The following is a 17033-nucleotide window of genomic DNA, read 5'->3' as shown; positions in this document are numbered from 1 at the left end:
AGTCAATGCTCGATCCTGCAAGCACATATAGGTGAGTACATAAAGGTGAGTACACACACATACACACACACACACACACACACACACACACACACACACACACACACACACACACACAGTAAGTGCACCAGGACCACTCCTAACAAACATTGACTACAAACAACAACTCACAGATCTCAACGCCAGGACGCGGCGCTCACAGCGTGTTCTCAGAGCAATATGTTCCTTAATTCATCCCCAATTGTAAAGACCTTGGATCTGTCTAACTTGTCACGTTGTCAATAATGAGGACCTAAACACACGTCCTACTCTATGTCACCTCTGTTACCCCTAAGTCAGTGACACAGTTATGGGCCTCAGAATGGGTAGTGCAGCAAGGGGGTCTCTCCCACGCCTACTATTAGGGCCTAGAAGCGTAATATGTCACTGATTAAATGTAGATTCAGTTTAGTTCTATTAACCTAAGTTGAATACTGTAATCTATTTCACAGCGGGTAAGTGCAGGTCCTGCAGCAGGACGCAGGACCTGCCTCTCTGCACACAGGTCGGGAACCTGCCTCTCTCTATACAGGTCGGGACCTGCCTCTCTCTATACAGGTCGGGACCTGCCTCTCTCTCTCCATACAGGCCGGGAACCTGCCTCTCTTTCCATACAGGCCGGGAACCTGCCTCTCTCTCCATACAGGCCGGGGACCTGCCTCTCTCCATACGGGCCGGGGACCTGCCTCTCTCCATACGGGCCGGGGACCTGCCTCTCTCCATACGGGCCGGGGACCTGCCTCTCTCCATACAGGCCGGGGACCTGCCTCTCTCCATACAGACCGGGGACCTGCCTCTCTCCATACAGGCCGGGGACCTGCCTCTCTCCATACAGGCCAGGAACCTGCCCTGAGGGACACTAATTAACGCCAATGAGGGCTCGCGTCCGGCACACCAATGCCGTGTGGCGAAATTTATGACAAGCGAGAAATAAGCGACGATATCGTGTACGTGTTGTCGTGTAGGACCGGAATCCCAACCACGACCCAGGTGAGTGGAGGCGTCGTGTTGTGGGTGTATAGAGTGAGGAGGGTCGAGTGTCACTGGCGAGGCAGGAGGTGGTCACTCCTGCTGCCACCACCACCGCCAGGCTCCAGTAACTGCTAGCGACCCGCGGGACTTGTTGGGTGCCGCTCTCTTCCACCCCCCTCCCTCCCTCTCTTCCACCCATTCGTCCGTTCCACCGAGCAACACCCTCCCGCAGAGTGGCCGACGCGTACAACAGGGCCGGATAGCAGCTGCACACACACACACACACACAGTACGATCAGGCCCAGCTGTGGCTACAACGCTGCGAAGTTAACACCTTCGACAAGTGCCACAGATCACTTTGTGCGCCACAGCGAACAGCAGCAGGAGCTAGAGGGCTGGTAGTTCCTGGAAACCCGTGGCAGGAATCACCCAGTCCTCCCTCTCCCTCACACATACACACACACACACACCCGCACGCCGCCGCCATCAGGCACTCCTGCGGGCTCGTTCTTCGAGTGAACGTTAGTATTCCCTCGGTGTAACGTGCAGGAGGCACGGCGAAGGCACGGAGAGTCTTAAGGCACGCCTCGCCGTTGTCAAGACTTTCACTAAGCAACGGACAACACAGCAGTGACAGTGTTCCATTGTTATGACAAAGAGGAGCTACGAGTGAAGAAATACTGTGATGTGTGTTAGCGACTCTTGGATTACAATCTTCGCTGAAAAGTGTATTGATTTAATATGTAAAGTGGTTGAACAAAGTGATAAGAGAAGAACAAGCTATTTTGTAATTAGACAGTGTGAGTATTTTCAAGCAAAACATTTCTATTGCACTCGTCCACGCACTCTAGGGCTCCATAACGCACTCTAGGGCTCCATAACGCACTCTAGCGCCCCAAAACCGCACTCTGACGCCCCCATAAGGGTGAACCAGTTCACGCTTTTCAAGGCCATTCTACGCACTATAAAACGCGGCCATTGAGTGGCAGTTTGAGATAACGTAGTTGATGTGAGTAATCACTCGACAGACACCAACCTGCCACTTAGTGTCCCGCTGAACCTGAGTGTGCCGCTGGGACCCCAGCCGTCACCTGGCTGTCTACCCCAGCCGTCACCTGGCTGTCTACCACAGCCGTCACCTGGCTGTCTACCCCAGCCGTCACCTGGCTGTCTACCACAGCCGTCACCTGGCTGTCTACCCCAGCAGTCACCTGGCTGTCTACCCCAGCCGTCACCTGGCTGTCTACCACAGCCGTCACTTGGCTGCCTACCCCAGCCGTCACCTGGCTGTCTACCCCAGCCGTCACCTGGCTGTCTACCCCAGCCGTCACCTGGCTGTCTACCACAGCCGTCACCTGGCTGTCTACCACAGCCGTCACCTGGCTGTCTACCCCAGCCGTCACCTGGCTGTCTACCCCAGCCGTCACTTGGCTGCCTACCCCAGCCGTCACCTGGCTGTCTACCCCAGCCGTCACTTGGCTGCCTACCCCAGCCGTCACCTGGCTGTCTACCCCAGCCTATTCCCGGCCTAACGGGCGGCGCCCCGCATTCATAATTCCCTAGTCAACGTTACTGATGAGAACTGTGCTTTAAGGAATCAAAGTATTGCCAGAACTACTGCAACTAAGCTGGGGAAATTTATACGGCAAATCCCTCGCGCCCAAGCTTGGAGCCTTTGAAGCACCGCCTTCCTGGTTATCTTGCTACCACAATTTAAGTTCTACCGCCACCAGTACCTCTAGGTATCCTCCAGTACCATCGTCGTTCTCCTTGCCAGCGTGTACTAGTACCATCACACCCTCTGCTGCTGCCCCCTCCCCCTATTTCTGGTCCTTGGCACCCCCTTTCCCCTTTACTCTCAGGTCCCTGGCACCCCCTTCCTCCCTCTCCCCCCCCCTCACACCCATCAGGTCCCTAGCACACCCCCTCCCCTCCCCACCATTCAGTTACGGTGGCAACAACCCACTGGGTGTAGCGGAGTCCTAAACAGGCATCACTTGGCCACCGCCCACTGGCGCCCCAACACCGCTTGTGCACCTCTGGCTAGCACCGCCCCGCCGCCCTCGTCCCTAGCACCGCCCCGACGCCCTCGTCACTAGCACCGCCCCGCCGCCCTCGTCACTAGCACCGCCCCGACGCCCTCGTCACTTGCACCACCCCGACGCCCTCGTCCCTAGCACCGCCCCGCCGCCCTCCTCACTAGCACCGCCACTAGCACCGCCCCGACGCCCTCGTCACTAGCACCACCCCGCCGCCCTCCTCACTAGCACCGCCACTAGCACCGCCAAGGGACAGTAACCAGTAACAGGAGCGAGAAGCTGATGTAGAAGGTGCGAGGAAAGTTCACTTTAAGCGCCAAAATCGCGCTCCGTTCCGCCATGTTCCGCAGCTCAGGTGAGATTTATCCATTATTTGTATTTGTTTTTGGTGAATTTCCTCCCTCCCTCTCTCTCCCGCGCCGAGCCATCCACCTTTGGAGCCACGGGCTAAACAAGGTGATAATTACTCATGTACGAATGTTTACAATTTGAAAATGATCTTTCTTTTTTTTCTCACTCGAATGCCATTTTGGCGGGAAATGTCGCGTCGGTATTTAAGTTATCCGTAAGTGTAGTGTGTTTGTGGCACGGAACTTACTGTGTTTGTGGCAGGGAACTTACTGTGTTTGTGGCAGGGAACTTACTGTGTTTGTGGCAGGGAACTTACTGTGTTTGTGGCAGGGAACTTACTGTGTTTGTGGCAGGGAACTTACTGTGTTTGTGGCAGGGAACTTACTGTGCTTGTGGCAGGGAACTTACTGTGTTTGTGGCAGGGAACTTACTGTGCTTGTGGCAGGGAACTTACTGTGCTTGTGGCAGGGAACTTACTGTGTTTGTGGCAGGGAACTTACTGTGTTTGTGGCAGGGAACTTACTGTGCTTGTGGCAGGGAACTTACTGTGTTTGTGGCAGGTAACTTACTGTGTTTGTGGCAGGGAACTTACTGTGTGGCAGGGAACTTACTGTGTTTGTGGCAGGAACTTACTGTGCTTGTGGCAGGGAACTTACTGTGTTTGTGGTAGGGAACTTACTGTGTTTGAGGCAGGGAACTTACTGTGTTTGTGGCAGGGAACTTACTGTGCTTGTGGCAGGGAACTTACTGTGTTTGTGGCAGGGAACTTACTGCGTTTGTGGCAGGGAACTTACTGTGTTTGTGGCAGGGAACTTACTGTGTTTGTGGCAAGGAACTTACTGTGACACTCTTAGTGACAAAGAGAGCATCGTAGAGAGCGGAAACCCGCTCTTATTCGGCTTGTAGCGACCCTAATGACAACCATTACCGAACGCTGAGTACGAAACGAAGGCTACGTAGTGTGTGTGTGTGTGTGTGTGTGTGTGTGTGTGTGTGTGTGTGTGTGTGTGTGTGTGTGTGTGTGTGTGTGTGTGTGTGTGTGTGTGTACTCACCTATATGTGCTTGCAGGATCGAGCATTGACTCTTGGATCCCGCCTTTGTGTGTGTGTGTGTGTGTGTGTGTGTGTGTGTGTGTGTGTGTACTCACCTAATTGTGCTTGCGGGGGTTGAGCTCTGGCTCTTTGGTCCCGCCTCTCAACCGTCAATCAACTGGTGTACAGATTCCTGAGCCTATTGGGCTCTATCATATCTACATTTGAAACTGTGTATGGAGTCAGCCTCCACCACATCACTTCCTAATGCATTCCATTTACTAACTACTCTGACACTGAAAAAGTTCTTTCTAACGTCTCTGTGGCTCATTTGGGTACTCAGCTTCCACCTGTGTCCCCTTGTTCGCGTCCCACCAGTGTTGAATAGTTCATCCTTGTTTACCCGGTCGATTCCCCTGAGGATTTTGTAGGTTGTGATCATGTCCCCCCTTACTCTTCTGTCTTCCAGTGTCGTGAGGTGCATTTCCCGCAGCCTTTCCTCATAACTCATGCCTCTTAGTTCTGGGACTAGTCTAGTAGCATACCTTTGTACTTTTTCCAGCTTCGTCTTGTGCTTGACAAGGTACGGGCTCCATGCTGGGGCCGCATACTCCAGGATTGGTCTTACATATGTGGTGTACAAGATTCTGAATGATTCCTTACACAGGTTCCTGAACGCCGTTCTGATGTTAGCCAGCCTCGCATATGCCGCAGACGTTATTCTCTTTATGTGGGCTTCAGGAGACAGGTTTGGTGTGATATCAACTCCTAGATCTTTCTCTCTGTCTGTTTCATTAAGTACTTCATCTCCTATTCTGTATCCTGTGCCTGGCCTCTTGTTTCCACTGCCTAGTTTCATTACTTTGCATTTACTCGGGTTGAACTTCAACAGCCATTTGTTGGACCATTCACTCAGTCTATCCAGGTCATCTTGTAGCCTCCTGCTATCATCCTCTGTTTCAATCCTCCTCATAATTTTTGCATCGTCGGCAAACATTGAGAGGAACGAATCTATACCCTCTGGGAGATCATTTACATATACCAGAAACAGTATAGGTCCAAGGACTGACCCCTGCGGGACTCCACTTGTGACGTCTCGCCAATCTGAGGCCTCACCCCTCACACAGACTCGTTGTCTCCTGTTGCTTAGGTATTCCTCTATCCACCGGAGTACCTTCCCTCTCACCCCAGCCTGCATCTCCAACTTTCGCACTAGCCTCTTGTGTGGTACTGTATCAAAGGCTTTCTGACAATCCAAAAATATGCAGTCTGCCCACCCTTCTCTTTCTTGCCTTATTTTTGTTGCCTGGTCGTAGAATTCAAGTAACCCTGTGAGGCAGGACCTGCCATCCCTGAACCCATGTTGATGCTGTGTTACAAAGTTCCTTCGCTCCAGATGCTCCACTAGTTTTTTTCGCACAATCTTCTCCATCAGCTTGCATGGTATGCAGGTTAGGGACACTGGCCTGTAGTTCAGTGCCTCCTGTCTATCCCCTTTCTTGTATATCGGGACTACGTTAGCTGCTTTCCAAATATCTGGCAGTTCCCCTGTTGCCAGTGATTTGTTATACACTATGGAGAGTGGTAGGCTCAGTTCTCTTGCTCCTTCCTTGTGTGTGTGTGTGTGTGTGTGTGTGTGTGTGTGTGTGTGTGTGTGTGTGTGTGTGTGTGTGTGTGTGTGAGGGAACCAACATGTGTGTTTATTTCCAGACGAGCAGGTGAAGTCTGTCATACAGGTGTGTATATTGTTTGTAGTGATCCTGCAATCCTTACTCATTTATCTTCCTTCCCTCGCATCTCTCTCTCTCTCTCTCTCTCTCTCTCTCTCTCTCTCTCTCTCTCTCTCTCTCTCTCTCTCGCTCTCTCTCTCTCTCTCTCTCTCTCTCTCTCTCTCTCTCTCTCTCTCTCTCTCTCTCTCTCTCCTTCCCTCCAAACTACATGGTTTTTTTCCAGTATCTCTTTCTTAATCAGTTTCCCATGAAGAGCTGCATGATGCTGCACTTTTCCTTTTCTTCCCTAACCCCCTGTAAACGTTGCACACACACACACGCACACACACACACTCACACACACACACACACACACAGCTGAGAGGCGGGACCAAAGAGCCAGAGCTCAACCCCCGCAAATACAACTAGGTGAGTACAACAAGGCGATTACACACACACACACACACACACACACACACACACACACACACACACACACACAGGGGCCTCGCGGGTGAGTGGACAGCGCTCTGGGGTCGTAGTCCTAAGGGGCCCGGGTTCGATCACCGGCAGAGGCAGAAACAAATGGGCAGTTTCAAAGGGCACCCATAAAAGTGACCACCGAGTTAGTACAGAGTAATAATAGTTAGAGGAATTGTACTGGATACGCTAAGGTATATGGAGCCCTGGCTGTCTGGGTTCGAATCCTTCAGGGGTGAGGAGTTTTCATTTTATATATGAATATGAATATATATATATATATATATATATATATATATATATATATATATATATATATATATATATATATATATATATATATATATATATATATATAAAGACCGACCCTTTGTTAACACTGGTCGTCATGGCTACTCCGTGTTTTGCACTATGTTAAACTACCATGATTTCGTGGTCCTTATACACGGGGGAGTAGGACACGCACACGCACGCACACACACGCACACGCACACACACACACGCGCACACACTCACACGCACGACCACACACACACACGCACACACACGCGCACGCACACTCACACGCACGCCCACTCACACGCACGCCCACACACACGCACACACACTCACACGCGCACACACACTCACACGCGCACACACACACACACGCACACACACTCACACGCACACACACACACACACGCACAAACATCCACTTGGGAAAGCAAAATGGATTTAGGGAACGAACATCTTCCCAAATTGAAGAAAGATCTATTTCAAGGTCAGAGAGAGAGGGAGAGAGAGAGAGAGAGAGAGAGAGAGAGAGAGAGAGAGAGAGAGAGAGAGAGAGAGAGAGAGAGAGAGAGAGAGAGAGAGAGAGAGAAAGAGATAAGATATTCAGACTCTATATTCCTCGATTGTCAGACAGTCTTTCATATTATCCAGCACAAGAGGCTTACGCAAGCAGGAGGTGCAGCCTAATCAACAAACTATACACGTGTTATTGTGTACTCCGTGAATTAAAGATCTGTAACAGTACATATAATGAGAACATCGCTGGAGCAGAGCGGGGGATTTAAGCAGCATCTTGGCGAATGCCAGAAGCATGCTATACCCCTGAGCCACGACATGCTACAAAGGTTATTCAACCCAGGACAATGCTGTGTACTCTAAGGATTCTGGTAGTCAAACCTGTTGCCACAATCAGATTTTTTACGAACAGCCCGCATGCACCCTGGAGTAGATAGAGTTGAGAAAATCACGCCATTGGGATTTCTTGGAGTTAGGTGTGGAGTTTTCGGCCATGTCGCTGCTTTCATATACACAAGAAAATCACAATAGCGTTCACAGTCTTGGACAAATGAGGTACAAAATGGAGGGACAGTCACTGGTATATCCTAAGCAATCTGAGGAGGGTGATCCAGTTTCAGTGGACTTCCTCCTATGCTGGAATATACTTAAATAAACTAGTATATGTAATGGCTGCCGCGGGAGACCATATTGAGTAATGAATGCTGGAAACATGTCTCGAGTCGCTTGCAACTACAATCCAATCTCTAGCAAGCATCCCTAACAGGCAAGATCTTCAAAACCTAGACTAAACAGTGTCAGAGTAGTTAACAACTGGAATGCATTATACAGGCAGTGAGGTGGTGGAGGCTGACGCCATTTACAGTTTCACAGATTTGATATAGCCCAGTTGGCTCGGGATCTGTACACCAGTTGAGAGGCGGGGCCAAAGAGCCAAAGCTCAACCCCACCAGGAGGGGGGGGGGGGTTATAAATAGCCTAAGCTACTCTATCCCTTTGAGATGTATTTCTTTCTTGTCTCAATAAACATACTTGAACTTGAACTTGCTCAACCCCCGCAAGCACAATTAATTTAGTACTAAATGCAGCTTCTAAAGGAGATTCACAGAGATTATTATCGACTTCAACCCCATCACTCAAGACTCCCAAGTGTGGATTAATGCTCTTCTTAATAAACTCAAGCACCACTTGGTGTAAAATATATGAATTAATTGGGTCCCTCCCTAGTCATGTTGGGATGTATGTAATTATAAGCGGAGACGAAGAGACCGGGTAACGAACACTTGAAGAAATGTAAACATCCCAGTCAGCATCTGTCACCTACAAGACAGTCAGCATCTGTCACCTACAAGACAGTCAGCATCTGTCACCTACAAGACAGTCAGCATCTGTCACCTACAAGACAGTCAGCATCTGTCACCTACAAGACAGTCAGCATCTGTCACCTACAAGACAGTCAGCATCTGTCACCTACAAGACAGTCAGCATCTGTCACCTACAAGAACACTTTCACAGACGAGGAGTCACAATAACGTGGCTGAAATATGTTGACCAGACCACACACGGAACGTGTGAAGGGACGACGACGTTTCGGTTCGTCCTGGACAATTCTCAAGTCGACCACAATCGACTTGAGAATGGTCCAGGACGGACCGAAACGTCGTTGTCCCTTCAATTTCTAGTGTGTGGTCTGGTCAACAAAACTAAGTCTAATCATTAGGACCAAATTTACCACAAGACAAAGCCTGCCCCAAGGCCCGGCTTGGGGAGTAGAAGAACTCTTGAGACCCTCTCCAGGTAAACTCCAGGTGAACCTCCCTACCAGAGATGTTACCAGATACAGCCCTCTCAACTCACCCCCTCCATTTTCAAGACTATTTTCAATTCACTAATATGTGATTTATTTAACACAATTAAATTTTTGTATTCTAGCAGCTAGAATTCTACCAATAGAAGCAATCCTTCTTCCTCCTTCAGTTGTCTGGTGCAGATAAGCTGCCGAGTACAGACCAATCACCTTAGGTACAGACACCACCAAAGAAGACGGACAGACAAATCACGGACTGCAATCAACATGGCAAAGGTAGAATTGATTGATGAAGATTAAGCCACCCAAAAGGTGGCACGGGCATGAATAGCCCGTAAGTGGTGGCCCTTTTGAGCCATTACCAGTATCAATAGATGATACTGGAGATCTGTGGAGGTCCGACCGCACCCTGCGTGACGGGAGATGTCTCCCGTGAAGGTAGAATCTTTGTCGCAGACAATATAATGGAGATTCCCTATACCCAACACCTTACATAACAGTAGCAAGTTCCAGTAGCTGAGGCACTACTGGCAAATGAGATTGTATTGACCACCCACCGATTGTTGAAGATTAGGCCACCACAAGCGGGGGCACGGGCATGAGTAGCCCCTAGATGGTGTAGATGTTTGAAGTGAATGTGATCTTGGGTCGTGTAGCATCTCGAAGGGTCTCTGGGCCTCTGTGGACCACCCACCATCATTGTTTTAGGTTCAGCTACTCGGAATAAAAGGTTCCAAGTAGCACGGGCTATGGTGAGCCCGTAGTGGACTTATCTGGCACAGGAGCGGGGCTGTAACAAGTAGCACGGGCTATGGTGAGCCCGTAGTGGACTTATCTGTCACAGGAGTGGGGCTGTAACAAGTAGCACGGGCTATGGTGAGCCCGTCGTGGACTTATCTGTCACAGGAGTGGGGCTGTAACTGTTCTGGGCACCCACCGATTGATTGATTGATGAAGATTAAGCCACCCAAAAGGTGGCACGGGCATGAATAGCCCGTAAGTGGTGGCCCTTTTGAGCCATTACCAGTATCATTAGTTGATACTGGAGATCTGTGGAGGTGCGACTGCACCCTGCGTGACGGGAGATGTCTCCCTTGGCACCCACCATGATTGATAAAGATTAAGCCACCCAAGAGGTGGCACGGGCATGAATAGCCCGTAGCACCCACCATCTTCACTTCTCATTAATAACATCTGAGACACCCACCTCACCTTCGCAGTCATATCCCATTGACAATTCTCTGTTGAAAATGCTTCCATTCAATATTTACTTACTAGAAACTAAATTAGTGGATGTACAATGATAGGATATATATAATGATACCTATACAACTAGGTATAGATATGACTGACAATACTGAGAAGAAAGAAAGAGATTAGGAAGACAATTTTTAATTCACTAATATGTGATTTAACACAATTAATTTTTTGTATTCTAGCAGCTAGAATTCTACCACCAAGCAACCAATAAGGTTATAAAATGGAGCACAGGAACAAGGGTACTGACTTACACACAGAAATCACAATTATAGGAGATATATAATGTCAGTAGGTATATAATGTACAGTAAGTTCAGTAGAACTTCGGTTTCAACTCCTTTTGACCATGTCGTAGCTCAGTCGATTAAGGCAGCGTCTGGGATGCTCTCGGACGCAGGTTCGAATCTTCGTCACGGCCCTTTTGGATTTGTTCAAGGGTACTGACGTTTATCAGGACGAAATAACTCTCCAATCGGTAATACTCCATTGTAACTACCTCTTTCAGAATGTTTGGTAATATGTTTATTGTTTGTGATGTGTGTCTATGTATGTATTAACACGATGTACTGAACGAGGTGAGAATAGCTTGAACTACCTCATCCCTTTGTGTGTATTTTTCCTCAATAAACTTATTTCAATTTCAATTTCAACTACCCCTTAAACTGAGCTAAAACACCCATTCCCCTTGTGACCTAACCACCAGACTCCGCACTGACTATGTTAGCTCCCCGGCACCCCTAATTTGAGCAGGTTTTAAGGCACCTCTCTCTTCTACAAAACACCGTACAACCGTGTCCACTGACAAGCTTAGAACTAGTCTGGACAGCCAATTACAGTGGACCGAATGACAGGTGGCAAATGACTGCAATCTCACCACTCTCTTATTTATTTATTTATTTATTTATTTATTTATGCATATACAAGAATGTACATAAGGAATGTGAGGATACAAATATGGTAATTACAGTCTTGTAAAGCCACTAGCACGCGCAGCGTTTCGGGCAGTTTCTTGTAAACTAACAAGCCAATGGCCAGCTCTACCCTTGTTCAGGTTCAGTCTCTGTAGATATAAATTCATATGAATGCACGGAGAGAAAATTATAAAGTTAATCCCAGGAATTAGACTTCTCTCTTATGACGAGAAATTAAAAAAGTTTAACTTACGTTCTTCAAAAAGACAAAGAGGAATGAGTGATATGACTGAAGTATATAGATAAAAGTTTATACAAAAAGATATAAACATGGATTTAAATATATATATAAACAAAATTATATAAATTGTCGAAATCAAATTCAGGAAAAACCCAGGTAAATACTGGTTTAGGAATTGAGTAGCTGATCTATGGAAGAAATTACCAGGTGGGATAGACGTTGGGTCGCTGCATTGTTTCAAGCTTAGGTTACACATGCATTTGAAAGAATTAGGGTGGATATAAATAGAAGCTACTTCTCATAGGCCAATAGATCTTCCCCCCCCCCCCCAATTTACTTTATGCTGATGTTCTTACTCATTCTCCAAAGGTGCCTCAGTAGTTAATGATGCCAATTAAAGAAGTGACACCTGTATAGCCTTTCTACGTAGGGTTTGTTGAACTGTTCTGTTCAAAAGTGTTCACTTTTGAACACCGTAAGAGTCCGGTCGGTTACGCCCCTTATGCGAATCAAGAACGTGTTGATGAGTCTTGGTCCTTTCATGTTGATAGAGTTCTCTCTCTACTTAGTGCACCTCTGCTTCTCAACGGGGGTATTGTGCACATCCTGCCATGTCTTCTGGTCCCATGTGGTGTTTCTTCTGAGTGCAGGTTTGGGACCAGCCCCTCTAATATATTCCGTGTGTAAATTATTACGTATCTCTCCCGCCTGCGCTCTAAAGAATACTGATTTAAACATTTTATTAGTTCCCAATAATTTAGATGTTTTATTGAGTGGATTATAGAAGTAAATGATTTTTGCACGCTGTTTAGATTAGCAATTTTTTCGAGCTTTGATTGGGGCTGTTATCGTGCGGGAATATTCCAATCTAGAGAGCACTAGCGTCTCGGAAAGGATCATCATTGGTATGGCATCCCATGTGTAAAAGGTTCTTGTTATCCAACCTGTTATTTTCCTTGCAGTTGTGACAGCTACATCATTGTGTTCTACAAAGGTAAGGTCCTCCGACACAATTACTCCCAGATCCTTTACATTGCTTTTTCGTTCTATAATATGATTCAACTGCGTTTTATTTGTGGTTTCCATTTTTATATTTTCGTTTTTTTCCATAGCGAAAGAGCTGGAATATATTTTCAATAATCATATTTTCTGTGGTTCATTGAAAAACTTGATTTACACCAGATTGGAGGTTTGCTCCCGCCAAACACACAGCGAAACTACGACGTTGGTACAACGTTCGAACAAGTTTTAACACCTCCTAACCAATTATAACAACCAATATAGCAAGTTGTAACAACGTTCTAATACGTCAAAAATACGTTAAGCCAAGATAGAACAACTTTATTACAAGTTGTAACAAGCGGAAAATAGAGACAGTTACAGTTTGTGTTTCCAGGGCTGTGTCCTCTATATTGTCTACTCTCATGAAAATCCTAGTGTCATCTGCAAAGGATGATACGGAAGTAGAGATTGTATCCTTGTATATGTCGGATATGAGGATGAGAAAAAGTACATTGATTGATGAAGATTAAGCCACCCAAGAGGTGGCACGGGCATGAATAGCCCGTAAGTGGTGGCCCTTTCGAGCCATTACCAGTATCAAAAGATGATACTGGAGATCTGTGGAGGCACAACTGCACCCTGCGTGACGGGAGATGTCTCCCGGACCAAGTGGTGACCAAATGGTGAAAAAAAGTACAGGAGCAAGCAGAGTGTTCTGGGGTGGGAGGGGATGACTGAGTTAGTCCGGATTTCAGTTTGTTGACTGTTACACACTGGGTTCTGTTAGGAGATTGAGGATCCATCTTCCAATTTTTCCAGTAATTCCTTTTGAGCGCATTTTATGCGCAATAACACAATGGTCACATTTGTCGAAGGCTTTTGTGAAATCTGTGTATATTACACCAGCGTTTCCCTGACCTTCCTTGGCATATATGGCCACAACCCCCCCCCCCATCCCAAACCCCCACCACCCACACCCTCACCCATTCTCCACCCACACCCACAGCAACTCCCCCCCCCTCCCACCACACACACACACACACACACACACACCTGGCAGCAGAGTAGATAGCGTTCTGGATTCGTAGTCTAAAAGGCCCTCGGGTTCGATTCCTAGGCTAGGCAGAAACAAATGGGCATAGTTTCTATCACCTGATGAGTAATTTCACCCCGTTCACCTTAGGAGTAAATAGGTACCTGGGTGTTAGACAGCTGCTGCGGGCTGCTTCCTGGGGATGTCTATGCGTTTGTGTGTGACACAAATATACGTAGTAGATATGATAGAGTACAAATAGGTCGAGTCAGTACATTAAACAGCAGACGGTCAGAAAGACGGGGTACAAAAGCTAACAGCTCGATCCTGCAGACACAAATAGTGCAGACACAAATAGTGCAGACACAAATACCACACACACACACACACACACACACACACACACACACACACACACACACACACACACACACACACACACACACACACAAAAGACAAGTCAAGCACAAGACGAAGCTGGAAAAAGTTCAAAGGTATGCCACTAGACTAGTCCCAGAACTAAGAGGCATGAGTTACGAGGAAAGGCTGCGGGAAATGCACCTTACGACACTGGAAGACAGAAGAGTAAGGGGAGACATGGTCACAACCTACAAAATCCTCAGGGGAATCGACCGGGTAAACAAGGATAAACTATTCAACACTGATGGGACGCGAACAAGGGGACACAGGTGGAAACTTGAGTACCCACATGAGCCACAGGGACGTTAGAAAGAACTTTTTCAGTGTCAGAGTAGTTAACGGATGGAATGCATTAGGCAGTGATGTGGTGGAGGCTGACTCCATACACAGTTTCAAATGTAGATATGATAGAGCCCAATAGGCTCAGGAATCTGTACACCAGTAGATTGACGATTGAGAGGCGGGACCAAAGAGCCGAAGCTCAACCCCCGCAAGCACAACTAGACGAGTACACACACACAGCTACTCGTCTATCACCACGCTCCTTGTACACAGGCACCATGCGGGTGCAGCCTCCTCACCGTCATACTCAAGCTGAATGCTTTCGTTATCCGCCTCATTTGTCCCATTGGACGTAACACGTTCGCAGAGAACCTGTCTTAACCCCGGTCTTATATAGACAGGATATTCCCCCGTGGATCGACCATTTGGTCACCACTTGGTCCGGGAGACATCTCCCGTCACGCAGGGTGCAGTTGCGCCTCCACTGATCTCCAGTATCATCTTTTGATACTGGTAATGGCTCAAAAGGGCCACCACTTACGGGCTATTCATGCCCGTACCACCTCTTGGGTGGCTTAATCTTCATCAATCAATCCCCGTGGATAATAATACCCCCTCTCCTTCTCCCATCCCACATCTCCCCTCCTTCTCCCATCCCACATCTCCCCTCCTTCTCCCATCCCACACCTCCCCTCCTCCTCTCCCAAAACACCTTTCCCGCACCATCCCCAACACACACAAGAGAGAGAGAACACAAAAAACACGACTTAAAAAAAGCGTACTTCTCCTCCATCATCACTCAACACGCCAGAAATAATGTGGGTGGAGTCTCTCGTGTGGCCCCTTGGCTGTGTTTGTCATATTCTCTCTCTCTAATCCAGGGTATTCTTACCCCAAATGGGCACAACATTTACACACTGTGAAGACGAGGAGTCACAATAACGTGGCTGAAATATGTTGACCAGACCACACACTAGAAAGTGAAGGGACGACGACGTTTCGGTCCGTCCTGGGCCATTCTCAAGTCGATTGTCATTTACATACTGTATTTCAAACTGGTTTCATAAGAATTACACTTAATACTGAAATAGATACCAGAATGCATAGGTAATACATTAGAATGGACATGTAATACAATAGGATGCATAAGTAATGCATTAGAATGCATTGTTTGATTCTTTGGCTCGATTGAAGTGATGGGGGAAACTCTGTTGCTAAACATATATTAAGAGATAACGTAACTTTAAGGGTTTGATCAATGTTAATCTTTTTGATTGATCAATTGTTAAAGTTACTTAAGTCCCAGCTGCGTCTGGGTACAAGTGACAGGATGAACAGAGATGATTTACGTCTTATTGAGGGGGGAGGGGGCGGTGTACATGATGCCATGACGGTATGTTCACTCACAAGATGAGTGACCATGTTGCCATGACGGTATGTTCACTCGCAGGATGAGTGACCATGTTGCCATGACGGCATGTTCACTCGCAGGATAAGTGACCATGTTGCCATGACGGTATGTTCACTCACAGGATGAGTGACCATGTTGCCATGACGGTATGTTCACTCACAAGATGAGTGACCATGTTGCCATGACGGTATGTTCACTCACAGGATGAGTGACCATGTTGCCATGGCGGTATGTTCACTCACAGGATGAGTGACCATGTTGCCATGGCAGTGTGTTCACTCGCAGGACGAGTGACGCTGCCATATACAAACTCGCCTTTCGAGGCAAAATTCAATTCAATGAGTGTTCAAGAGGAGAGGCGTAGTGAGGAGGGCCAACCACCAGAATGCGTAAATGACCCATAACCAGTTCGTCCGGGTTTTACCGGTGTTCACTCGCCATAATTGGCGTATGTGAGGCACACACACTGCCATCAGCGTACACAAACACGCACACAGTCACCGGCATTCACACACACACGCACACACACATTGTGTGTGTGTTGTGGAAGCAAACTCTATTCATACTTTTAAAACTAGGTATGATAGGGAAATGGGACAGGAGTCATTGCTGTAAACAACCGATAGCTGGAAAGGCGGGATCCAAGAGTCAATGCTCGATCCTGCAAGCACAAATAGGTGAATAGGTGAGTACACACACACATTGCGTGCGTGCGTTGGGGGGGGGGGGGAGTGCTCGCATTGGGGGCATTGATGTTGGGGGGGGGGGGGGGGGCCCTCGAGGTGAGTAGACAGCGCTCTCGGGTCGTAGTCCTAAGGGCCCGGGTTCAATTCCTGGCTGAGGCAGAAATAATTGAGCAGTTTCTTTCACCCTGATGGGTCTGTTCATCTAGAAGTAAATATGTACCTGGGAGTCAGAGAGCTGCTACGGGCTGCTTCCTGGGAATGTGTGTGTGTGTGTGTGTGTGTGTTAGAGAGAAATATATGTAGTAGCCATAATATAGGAAAAAATAGATAGGCCAGAAAGGCGGGGTCCAAGAGCTAATAGCTCGATTCTGCAGACCCAAATAATAAGCACAAATAGTAAACACACACACCAGTCATAACTCAATTGCTCAAGAACCTTAGCTTTTGACGTCCATAGGGATTGTAAAGGATGGGACCTCAAGAACCTATATGAATCGAGCGCTTATGTGAATCAAACTGATTTTTTAAAGAGGGAATATTGGACAAGTTGAGAGAGTGATTAAGGTT

The 17033-nt window shown here is 47.6% G+C and overlaps 1 protein-coding gene across 2 annotated transcripts in view; it reads left to right on the top strand.

The window, feature by feature from the left end:
• LOC123747273 (innexin inx2) overlaps window positions 1-17033 on the top strand; it is a 194461-nt gene that overhangs the window by 102060 nt on the left and 75368 nt on the right. Inside the window, exon 1 of one of the 2 annotated variants that reach the window (XM_069319936.1) lies at window positions 3252-3405. The exons of the other annotated variant lie outside the window; for it this stretch is intronic. Within the exon in view, the coding sequence (XP_069176037.1) occupies window positions 3390-3405 (16 nt within the window). The 5' untranslated portion in view covers window positions 3252-3389. Of the gene's footprint in view, window positions 1-3251; window positions 3406-17033 lie in introns of those variants that run through there. 2 annotated transcript variants of the gene reach the window in all.

The sequence above is a fragment of the Procambarus clarkii genome, chromosome 94 (genome assembly GCF_040958095.1).
Source record: "Procambarus clarkii isolate CNS0578487 chromosome 94, FALCON_Pclarkii_2.0, whole genome shotgun sequence".
Lineage (NCBI taxonomy): Eukaryota > Metazoa > Arthropoda > Malacostraca > Decapoda > Cambaridae > Procambarus > Procambarus clarkii.
The sequence above is the reverse complement of the archived record's forward strand: the minus strand, read 5'-3'. Positions and strand labels throughout refer to the sequence as shown.